This window comes from Numenius arquata, chromosome 12 (genome assembly GCF_964106895.1).
Source record: "Numenius arquata chromosome 12, bNumArq3.hap1.1, whole genome shotgun sequence".
Lineage (NCBI taxonomy): Eukaryota > Metazoa > Chordata > Aves > Charadriiformes > Scolopacidae > Numenius > Numenius arquata.
The window spans coordinates 20,514,800-20,526,986 of NC_133587.1; the positions used below are offsets into that span (position 1 = coordinate 20,514,800).

The following is a 12,187-nucleotide window of genomic DNA, read 5'->3' on the forward strand; positions in this document are numbered from 1 at the left end:
GATTACTAGACTTAAATAAACAACATACAAAAATCAAAAGATCATTAAAGTCATTGAGGAGAGAAACATGAGCAACCTTCAAGGTTTGAGCTGGAGGACTGCTGTTCCCTTTGGCCCACTTGAAAATTAGGCTTATGCTTGATGTCAAAGGTTATGGTGTTCAGCACATTGAAGATGAAGTCCATAGAAAGAGAAGAAAAAAAGAATATGTAAAAAAGAGAAAATAATAAGGGGGGGAGGGGACGGGACACGATGACTTCAAGATGGCTGGATGGTAGTTTAGATGTCTTAGTGGTATCAGTGAATTTTGGGCTCACAGCAAGTACAAACTGAGTATGTAACAGGATTCCTGAATGACAAACTGTAAGTGCACACACACTGAACATGAAAAGAAATAAAGCCTCTGCAAGGCCTTGAAATTTAGTCTTGTTTTTGCAGACCTCACAAACTATTAAACAGGTTAGGGAGATTTTTCAGCCAAACAAAAATTATTTTCATGCCAGAAGAACTGGTTTCTAAGGAAAAATTAAGAAAATGATGTCATTCTTGGCTACAAGAAAACACAAGGGGCAGGGAGAACGTGATGACTGTATTTAAAATTATGCAAAATGAAGGACAGGGAAGAACTGATTAGGATTTTAATGGTTCCCAGAACTGTAGGTAGATTCAAGATAGCATAACTAGAAATAGCAGAACACCTTTAGGAACCAAAAATTTTAGGGTGAGTGTTAGAGAAATACACTTAACAATTGTGCTGTACCCCAGCCTCCCAATGGACGTGAAGCTCCACCATTGCAGTCACACAAACTACACAAGCTGAAACAATATTCTTCAGGGAACAGACTTGCATTAACAGTAGGGTGGGTAAGATGATCTCACAGATCACTCCCATGTCTCCTTCCTATGATGTAAAGATTACTTCTTGAAATATGACATACAACAAATTAACTTGGCTTTAATGTGCATGCATCTCCAAGAGTATGCTATTTACGTACAGTTTGTGCACACTCAGCATACAATGCCATCTTCAGGCAGCACTTGAGAAAAAAATCTGTGACAAAAGAACGTTAGCCTAATATATTTCAGTGCAGTTGATTCAGATATTCCTGCTCTCTGAATAGGACTTTTGCTTTTGATTAAATAAGCCAAATGCTGTGACTTCATTCAGAGATCTTTGCAATGGGACAGCCGAGGATAACCTTGCAAAGTAAAAGTGACAGCCATTTAATGCTGAAATGGGTGGCTTACCCTCTGATGACAAAAAGCATGACTAAACCTATTGATGTATTGATGAGACCATATGTGGCCATAGCATCTAATATTGCTCTTCTATTGTTCTGCTTAATTTCCTGCGACTCTGGCTGTCACCACACAGCCTTATACAGAGTAAGAGTTAATAGCACAGCTAAACGAGTTACTCTTGCATTTAAATTGACATAGTAAATGAGCCTGTAAAAATGAAGTTGAATGCTTTTATTTTTTTTCTGCACAGCTTTTAAAATTCAAGAGGGTATTCCCTGAAAATTAACTTGCTTACTAGTGTGTTGGTTTTATATTTTTGGTTTAAGAATTCTCATTCCTGTCTCTGTGTAACAAAGATCCTTATTGTGACAAGAAGAATCTCCAGCCTATCTGTACTTGAATACTGTTAAAAAAAAAACAACAAAACCAAACCACCAAAAAAACCACAAACATAAAAGCTTTGGTGAGGCATGAGGCATAATCTATAAAAGATTATTAGGGTTGCTTCCTTCAGTTAATCCTTGATTTTTCTTAATGGATCCATAAAAGAGACTACAGACACGCTCTGAAATGAGTTGTTTCCAAATCAAGTTTTAGTTTATAATTAAATCAAGATTATAGATGTCTAAATGCTTACTATATATGTTTAAAACTGTCGAACTTTCTGCCCTGAACAGATCTACTTTCTAGCAGGCTCAGTGCAGGTGATAACGTTCAGCACGTTCTTCACGGCGAAGACCTATGATGGGTCTTCATGTAAGGTTTCTATCTGGCCATGAAGCCTGTTTTCAGCGTGCAGAATTTGGCTTCAGAGAGTGAGGGTATTTTATGAAAACCAAGTAATTGTTTCCACCAATCCTCCTCATGAGATTTCTGAAATTCAGAGGAACAGTGAAGTTTTCATTCAAGTCTCCAAAACTACATGCAGTTTGTGCTGTTAAATATATCAGAATTTAAAGAAACCAAACACAACACCACCCCTTCGCCCCCTCCAAACCTAGCTGCTTGGTTTTTTATGGAGTTGTCACCAAGAGGTAATACTGGAAGCTCTTCCATAAAATCCACTAGTAATATGCAACATATTGGAAGGGCACAGAGATTTTTATCTTGTCTGATTTATTCAGAAAAAAAGTCACATTCCTATATGATCCTGCTTATGAACAGAATTACAAAAACAAATTTTGGGGAAAAGTAATAAAAAGCAAAGGACTTTTGTCTCCTTAATTGACCAAAATCTGATTTAATTCTACAGTGGAACACTGCCAGAATACCCACAGATGCTGAACTTGGTTGGAATTTGTCTTTCATGACCCCTCCACTTTGATATGTGAAAAGTAACGTGCGACGGGAGACACAGTTTGACCAAAGAACAGGGGCAAGAAGGCAAAATTAAATTCTCACACAAGAAGTAATGAGTGATGCAAAATTTCCCTTCCATGATGACAAAAAACATTATAATTTCTGCAGAAAGCAGATGCAATGAATGAAAAATAATTTACTTGAAAGAATGATAGTTCAAAGTTTTTCTCTACAGTCAGTCTTGAAGCAATTGTAATTACAGATGAACAGAGGGCTCACTTTCTCACCTGTGTCACCCAACTGCCTAGAAATAAAAGCTCCAGAAGTTTGTTTTGCATCCCAACCCTCTGTATTTCCATATTAAGAAATATTATATTCACAAACAATTAAATTGTTCATGATCCCTTTTTGCAGGAATGTTTCTATTAGATGCACCTGTTCTGTAAAAGCAGGATGCCAAAAAAACCTCAAGAAAATAATCTTCAAACTTGAGCAACATTTTGCCACAAAATATCTTCCTGTTGAACATGTTCTTGGTTTTCTTTTCTGGATCCAGATACCTTTATAAATACTTTCCTCACACACATGAAACATATTTCTAGCAGTGGAAAAGTGATAGTAAATCTGATGTTCCAAATGAGTAAGAGTAGTTTTTAGAAAGGAACTTTCCAATAACTGCAGACCAAGACCGTTTCCTCACCCATAGTGTTTCTATGAATTCGACCCCATGAGAATTTTCCAATCAAAAGCCAATTCAGCTGATAAAACTTTTGAAGAACTCACTGACAACGAGAGAAGTTTAACTAACAATATCTTGATAGTTATTGCAATATCCTCACCTTAATATCCTAATCCTACAGATTAGCATTTCTTTGGAGAGGAAGTCATAATCATAGAGAACACCAAGGGCAAAAGAACTAATTCACCCTGCGCTGTTTTCCCTGCAGGGCCCCCAGCGGTATGTCTTGAGGGTGTACTGGGACTCCCACCCTCAGGTTTCTTTCACTGCAAACCATGTACAGCAGATACAGGATAAGATGCCTCTGTAATGTCCCCTGTGTAAAAACATAATTTGGTGCACCTGTGTCTACAACAAGATCCATTTTTATTTAATAAATATCTTAATTACTGTTATAGGTCTTCATTGGTCAAATATTCATGAAAGCATGCATGAAATTACAGTGAGCACTCAAATCTGCACTTGGGGCAGGCCACGTGTGTAAAGTCATGTGCTTCTGAAAAATACCATTTATTTTTCTAACAATAGGATAGACAGAAAAACTCCATATGAAGAGCTTTCCATAAATTAAGATTAGAACTAAAATCATGTATATCAATCCAGATGTTATAAGTTAACTAACAGTGCTTTAATAAGCAATTTCATAACATTTGACTGGCCTAGTTTTAAGTGATTTCTTCTGCAGCACTAAACATAGCTGATGTTAATAAAAGTGAATTTAAGATATATCATGACCCATAACTTCTTAGGTTACCCGAACTGTGAATAAAAAAATAAAAGCAAAACAACGGGATATGCAAAAAATCACCAGCTGTTAGCAAACACACTTTAAAGCCAGCTGCACTTCAAAATAAAATATCCCCTGTGACTTCCTGATGTAAGCAACCAGATGCAGCAGTACATGCATTACCAAAATCAAAAAGGATTTAATAACCTGTTTAATTGCTTAATTTACAAATACTATATTCTTTTTTGTGAGGAACAAACATAACAGGTTCATTTTGGTATTTTTTTCCCTGTGTTTCTCTATTACTTATACATGGGTTTTAGTAATTCATAAGCCCTTTATGTATTGAAGCTTATTTTCCTTTCATCAACTTTCAAGGGACTGTAAAATTCAAGGATTAGGACAAGTTACACCAGAGGCAATGCAAAGCCCTTTTCCTAGCTAGTAGTAAGTCCTAATCAAGAGCAGGGGGGAGGGGGAAATGTCTATCAAAGGTTATCACAACTCTTTGATGCAGTCCTGGGTAGTACAATACATTTACACAATGCCACTGGATCAAATGCTGTCAGCAGTAAATCACAAAGACCACCGCACTGATTTCCATTACCAGCCTGACACCACTAATGCATGTACCTCTTTATTAATATTATTTTATTGCCGGTGACTACTTGAAAAAAAAGAATGCAGGAGAATGTAAAACTGCACGTGGATCATTAGCTTTCAGTTACTATCCTAATGCCCTATTACTATCCTAATGTGTAAAAATAGCCCACAGCCTCTGCCACCTGCTTCCCAGCCACTGTCCAATGGTTAATATTTGGACTCCTTTTTCACGCAGCTGGTCTTCTACTCAGTTGGAGCCCTACTTTCCATTCCTTGGGAACCACCATGAAATGTCATTTATCATGGCTACAGCAAAGGCCCTCTGTCCTTTTTTTTTCCTAAATGGAAGAAACAGCTGTGCTTTCTACCTCTACATTATTTAAATATTTAGTGAAGTGCCTGCTTAGTTTTGTCATCATGTAGATCATCAATAAGGACACATGAGAGCACACACTATCTCCATAAGGACATAATGCCAGTAATTGCATAAAAATGCTAATGCTACAAACACACTTTCGATAATAAATTACCAAATTACCTTGGAATCTGACGGTAGCTAGGTTTCTCCACATCTCCCTTCCTCCCACTCCAGGAAGTCACTAAGTGGTTTTAATGTAATTATGGCCCAGCTATGTACAAGCATTGTATAAATAAAGCCCCAAGCCTGCTTGTGCTCCAGCAGAGCGCTGTTAGATGTGTCAAATACGCATAAGTGACCTTAACATGCAACTACACCTCTCGCAACCAAACTGGAAGCACTGTCTCAGACAACGCAGCAAAGTGGAGAAGTAAAAACCTGAAGCTCTTCTGTCCCATGCAATATATATTTGCTGAAACCTAATTTCTGATGTGGCAGTAGCTGAGCCTCTACATAAACTCCTGCCATACAAAAGAAACTATATCACTAGGGCTTTTTTCTAAGCTTTTCAGTGTTCTCCAGTTTGTGCAGTGCAGCAAAAATTTCTAAGTGCTATAAATCTAGCATATTTTTCATTTGAAACAGAACATCGAGAGGATGATGAAAGAGGACATCATTTATTGTTATGATTGAAGATGTAATTATTGTGTTCTTCCTCAATACTCTTGCATTGTTATAAAAATCCTGACAAACCCATGACCTGGATTGCTGCAGTGGCATTTTGAGTCCTTCCTTGATCTTTCATGTAATTTGAATATAAACATATGATTATGAAGGGAATGCTCAGTCTGTAATTATAATAGATTTTAAATGCTTCTATTAGCTGCATGGCTTAACTTGATCTCTATCACAGTAACACCAGATAGTTAGACTACACTTTTCAATAGCTATTAATAAACTTAGTGTTTATTAATTAAAGTGTATTAATACACTTTTAATAGCTATTATTAAAATAATTATTGGGAGGAGCGGTAAATTATCTGGGTTTAGGAGCTATTAAACTTTTTTCTTTGTGGAAAAACCTTCAGCGAGAATCAGAAATGTTTTTAAATCCTTTGTTCAGTTAAAAAAAAGCCAACAAAAAACCCCTCTGTTTCAAAGTGCAATCATATTTTAAATTGTTAAATGTTGAAAAAAAAGTAATTCCAATGTCTCTTTTGACTAAAAAAGCATTTTAGAAGATTTCTTGAGCAGTTTGCTCTATTAAAGTGGTTTCCACATATTCTCTTATTCTCTTTGTACTTCACAAATTGAGACACGTATGTACACATGTACACAAAGATGTGGGACTCTGAAGAACTGAACACATGTAGACTGAACTACAAGAACATGAGCAGAAAGAACTATTTATATCTCCCAGCTATTTCCACCCTCTGATGCAGTTGTCCTGCCTCACCCCAAGCAAGTCGAGCTTCTTGCTGAGAACGTCAGAGGTGTATCTGGGAAAGGATGTGACTGCAAAATGTCAGGAGCAGATGGGATGCAGAGATTGCATACCGTTTGTGAAGACACCAGGTTGAACTTGATCTTTGTGAAAACAGGACAGTTTTAGGATAGATGAGAAGCTGAAATGCAGGGGGAAATTATTTTAGATGTGAGGCAGAGAATGGTTTGAAGAAAAGCAGACAGATGATACAGAATCATAGAATACCAGCCTGGAAGGGACCTCAAGGATCATCTGGTCCAACCTCTCTTGGCAAAAGCACAGTCTAGAAAAGATGGCCCAGCAGCACATCAAGCTGAATCTTAAAAGCATCCAAGGATGGGGACTCCACCACTTCCCTGAGTACATTATTTTAATGGCTGAATACTCTCATTGTGAAAATTTTTCCTCTTCTGTCCCTTATAACGTGATAACATCCGATGATGTCATCAAAAAAGCAGCAAGATGCTATCGTTGTACACATCAAACTGCCCTTTGAAACCTGCAGGTCTAAATAAAATCTGTAGGTTTGAAAGAAAACTATTCAGTGATGTGTCACACATTGGTTTACTGCTAACAACTACAGTAGATGAAGAGCTGAGGCTGTATCCTCACATCCAGAGAATCCTGACTTTGTCCTTGCTACAGTTGGGCATGGTGAAAGTGTATCTTCTGCAAAAGAAGTATCATATCATACCAAAGTACCACATTAAGACTACGCAAGTCAAGGAACAACTCAGTCTCTTGCAAAGCACCTTCTAGTGGTGTGTCAGCAGCGAGTACCATCTGCCAACTGGTGGGATGGCAGGAGGGGATTCCTTTAGGGAGACACGGAGTGAGCCACTGTCCTGGTTTGAGGTAAAACAGAACTAATTTTCTGTTCAGTAATTTTACTTTTTTAGCTGGGCCTCTTCTAACTAAACTCTGAAATTCACAGCATTTTGTTCAGAAACTGTTCACTCTCACAGTGATAAGACCTGATTATACCAAGGAATGGTATGCAGAGAGGCCCTTGCTTATACTTATTGCTATAACAACCAAGGTCAGGTAAATTTGTTATTTGCCCCGTTGGAGGGTTGGAAGCGGAAAAGCGTAGAGGGGTCACACCTGTGGGGAGGAACAGACAGGAGAGGTGACCCAAACCTGACCAAAAGGGCATTCCAGCCCATCTGCATCATGCTCAGCATAAAAGCTGAGGGATCAAAGGGCCAACTCTCTTCCTTCAAAGGCCGACGTCCAAGGAGGACCCTGTCTGTTCATCTGCCTTTGATCCCGATCTGAGCATTCCTGACTCCAGATCTGGAATCCAGCTCCTGTCCATCACTGAGTCCAGCCTGGGACTTTCCCCTGTGCCTGCTGGTGACGTGATCATCATCCTGGGAGCTTGATACGGTTTTGTATATACTGTATACTTTTTTCCTTTTTTTCTTTTCTTATTATTTATTATTTCATTATTTATTAGTATTTTCATTAAAGTAGTTCATTTTTTTCTAAACTCATAAATTTCTTTTATCTCTTCCTCTCCTCTCTTTTCCTTAGAGGGGGGAGAGAGGGGCCATCTATCCTTCTGATTGGTCAATCCGATCAAAACCACGACAGCTACACAGATTACTAAACACAAGTTTTTTAATCTGCTAATCTTGCTACGTATTTGTTTTACACACACACACACAAAAAAAAATCAGAGCTAAAGCACCTTCATAGATTCCTGTGTAAGGATTTTACACTTACCACATGTCAAGGCAGGTGGAATATTCTGTTGATCCCAGCAGGACATCTGGAGGCCTGTACCATAGGGTTACAACTTCATTGGAATACGTATGGCTGGGAACTGATTTAGCTCTTGCAAGACCTGTGGGGTAAATACAAATAAATTACAAATAAATTAATAAATACAAATAAATTAATGCAAACAAAACAAAGAAATTGTTTGCTGTATAATATACAATCCTAAAAGGATTTACGAGCACGCATCATGAGTGATGATATATGAGTGATGATGAGTGATGATATGTGAGCATCTGAGGGCATGTTGCAAGTGTTTTTTTTCTTGTAGTATTGGAAGAAGTTACTTAATGAAAGAACACAGTAGCATCTATCATTTAGTACCTGGCTAAACAGAGCTGTGAATATTATGAAGGAATAATAAAATATGCTTTTCATAATGACAACCACAGATCCAGGAGAGATGCAAAGATAGACAGTGGTATACCTAAATAAAAGACAAATAAACGAAGATTTTAATTTCCATTAACTGCTCATTCTTAGGCATTGGTAGTCTCTCATTTCAATGTTACTTAGGAAAAGGAAACTCCCAGAAAAATAGTGACACAGGTAGGATTTGTTTTTTTAGGGGAGCCTAAGGAAACCTTCCACAGTTTACACTGCAAACCCCAGTCTGCTTATTCAAAGCAGTAGACACACTTACACATTACCATTCAAATAAATATTAATATTACTGTAATACATAGAATCATAGAATGGTTAGAGTTGGAAGGGACCTTAAAGATCATCCAGTTCCAACCCCCCTGCCCTGGGCAGGGACACCTCCCACTAGAGCAGGTTGCTCAAAGCCCCATCCAGCCTGGCCTTGAACAGCGCCAAGGATGGGTCATCCACGGCTTCCCTGGGCAACCTGTTCCAGTGCCTCACCACCCTCACAGGAAAGAATTTCTTCCTAATATCTAATCCAAATCTCCCCTCTTCCAATTTAAAACCATTACCCCTTGTCCTGTCACTACACTTCCTGACAAAGAGTCCCTCTCCGGCTCTCCTGTAGGCTCCCTTCAGATGTTGGCAGACTGCTATAAGGTTGGCTTTCCGGGCTGCCAGTGCACATTGCCGGCTCATGTTGAGCTTCTCATCCACGAGCACTCCCAAGTCCTTCTCCTCAGGGCTGCTCTCCAGCCATTCTCCGCTCAACCTGTATTTGTGCCTGGGATTGCCACGTCCCAAGTGCAGGACCCTGCACTTGGCTTGGTTGAACTTCATGCGATTTGCACGAGCCCACATCTCAAGCCTGTCCAGGTCCCTTTGGATGGCATCCCTTCCCTCCAGTATGTCAACCACGCCACCGAGCTTGGTGTCATCGGCAAACTTGCTGAGGGTGCACTCAATCCCACTGTCCATGTCTCTGACAAAGATGTTGAACAGCACTGGTCCCAGTACCAACCCCTGAGGAGCACCACTCGTCACTGGCCGCCACTTGGACATTGAGCCGTTGACCACAACCCTTTGAGTGCAGCCATCCAGCCAGTTCCTTATCCACCGAGTGGTCCATCCATCGAATCCATGACTTTCCAATTTTGAGACCAGGATGTCGTGCAGGACAGTGTCAAATGCTTTGCATAAGTCCAGGTAGATGATGTCTGTTGCTCTGCCCTTGTCCACCAAGCCTGTGGCAGTATCGTAAAAGGCCACCAAGTTTGTCAGGCACAATTTGCCCTTGGTGAAGCCATGCTGGCTGTCTCCAATCACCTCCTTATTTTCCACGTGTCTTGGCAGAGATTCCAGGAGGATCTGCTCCATGATCTTGCCAGGCACAGAGGTGAGGCTGACTGGCCTATAGTTCCCTGGGTCTTCCTTTTTTCCTTTTTTGAATATCGGGGTTATGTTCCCCTTTTTCCAGTCGGTGGGAACTTTGCCAGATTGCCACAATTTCTCAAATATGATGGAAAGCGGCTTAGCAACTTCATCTGCCAGCTCCCTCAGGACCCATGGATGGATTTCATCAAGTCCCATGGACTTACGCACCTTCAGGTTCCTTAAGAGGTCTTGAACCTGATCTTCTCCTACTGTGGGCAGTTCTTCATTCACAGAGCCCCTGTTTTTGCCTTCTGTGACTTGGGCAGTGTGGTTACAGCCCTTGCTGACGAAGACCGAGGCAAAAAAAGTTGTTCAGTAGCTCAGCCTTATCCATATCCTGGGTGGCCAGGTCTCCCGTTTCCTTCCGGAGAGGGCCCACAACTTCCCTAGTCTTGCCTTTATCCCTGACATATCTGTAGAAGTTTTTCTTATTGTCGTTGATATCCCTGGCTAGATTTAGTTCTGCCTGGCCTTTCGCTTGCCTGATCTAGTTACTGGCCACTGGGACAGTTTCTCTATATTCTGCCCAGTCTACCCGTCCCTGCTTCCACCCTCTATAGGCCTCCTTTTTGGTCTTGAGCTTGTCCAGCAGTTCCTTGTTCATCCACACAGGCCTGCTGGCTATTTTGCCTGACTTCTTTTTTGGGATGCACCTCTCTTGAGCTTGAAGGAGGCGATCCTTGAATGTCAACCAGCTTTCTTGGGTCCCTCTCCCCTCCAGTTCTTTTTCCCACGCTACCCTGCCAATGATGAGAAATACTGTTGATGGCACACTGGTGCTTTTGGTTGCTGCTGAGCAGCCTTTCCTCGCACTGCCCAGCCAGAGAGCAGGCTGAGGGGGGCACAAGAAGTTGGGAGGAAACACAGCCAGGACAGCTGACCCCAACTGATCAAAGGGCTATTTCATCACATATGACGTCATGCTCAGTATATAAAGCTGAGGAACGAAGAAGGAAGGGGGAGACATTCATGGTGTTTGTCTTCCCAAGTAACTGTTATGCATGATGGGGCCCTGCTTTCCTGGAGATGGCTGAACACCTGCCTGCCGATGGGAAGCAAGGAATGAACTTCTTGTTCTGTTTTGCTTGTGTGCATGACTTTTGCGCTACCTATTAAATAGTCTTTATCTCAACCCACAAGTTTTTCCTCACTTTTACTCTTTGAGTTCTCTCCCCCATCTGAACTGGAGGGAGTGAGAGAGTGGCTGCATGGTTCTAGCTGCAGGCTGTGGTTAAACCACATGTCAGTCAAATGCTTGTCAGTCATTTAAAATAATTGACATTACTACACAATGATAATCTATCCCATGTAAAACTGGAAATATTTTAGGAGGGACCCTCATATGCTAAAAACAGCAGTAGAGAGTATACTTTTGTAACAGTTCTCCTACAGAAGTCTCTCTCCTCCAAGAAATGGAAAAATATTTTCCATATGGGCCTGCAAACACCTTGTCCAAATACTCTGCTCCTAGTTACTGCTATGAGACCATCCGCCCCCTCGCTGGGAGCACCCAATATGCACAAGTAATGGAAATCAGAGGAATGTGCTACCAGGTCTCCCTGTGTTTTCCTAAGTAAAGAACTACTGATTTCCCTTTCACAAAACAAATGAAATTACTATAACAGAAGGTCATGTCTTACACGTTACAGAAACCAAAAAAGCAAAGTTGTACACTCAGAAAGAAACATGCAACATTAGAATTCACATAACAGTGCAGATGAGAGTCCTTTGCACCTTTATTCTTAATACACTGGAGAAGCTATTTAAGAACAGTTAATCTCGTGAATATATCTCCATAGCAATGCTGGTAAATCCTGCCAGTAGATTGCATTATCAGCCGATTATAGCAATTAGATCAGTGTAGGGGAATAATTTGACTTGTATGCCAGAATTTATTCTAAAATAAATTACAGTTCAAATATGAACTACCTTTTTCTTTTAAGTTTTCAGACTTCCACTCTTCTACCTTTGCATACCACCAGCCAGGGTTGGCCAGGTACAGTCCCAAAGAGGCCAGAGGAGAGGTCCCATCACATGCTCTGCAGTGCCTCTGCCTCCAGATTAATGTTTTTACTTCTAGGAGCTCAAAACCCACCAAATGCTCTAACTGGTGAATAGTTCTTATTCCTAGCCCAGAAAAAGATTAACAAG

General features: G+C 40.3%; 1 protein-coding gene across 1 annotated transcript in view; it reads right to left on the reverse strand.

Moving 5' to 3' along the window:
* The window catches only part of CDK14 (cyclin dependent kinase 14), a 329,099-nt gene that overhangs the window by 131,391 nt on the left and 185,521 nt on the right, over nt 1–12,187 (reverse strand). Inside the window, exon 9 of the mRNA XM_074156862.1 lies at nt 8,183–8,303. Coding sequence (XP_074012963.1) covers nt 8,183–8,303 — 121 coding nt within the window. The remainder of the gene's footprint in view (nt 1–8,182; nt 8,304–12,187) is intronic.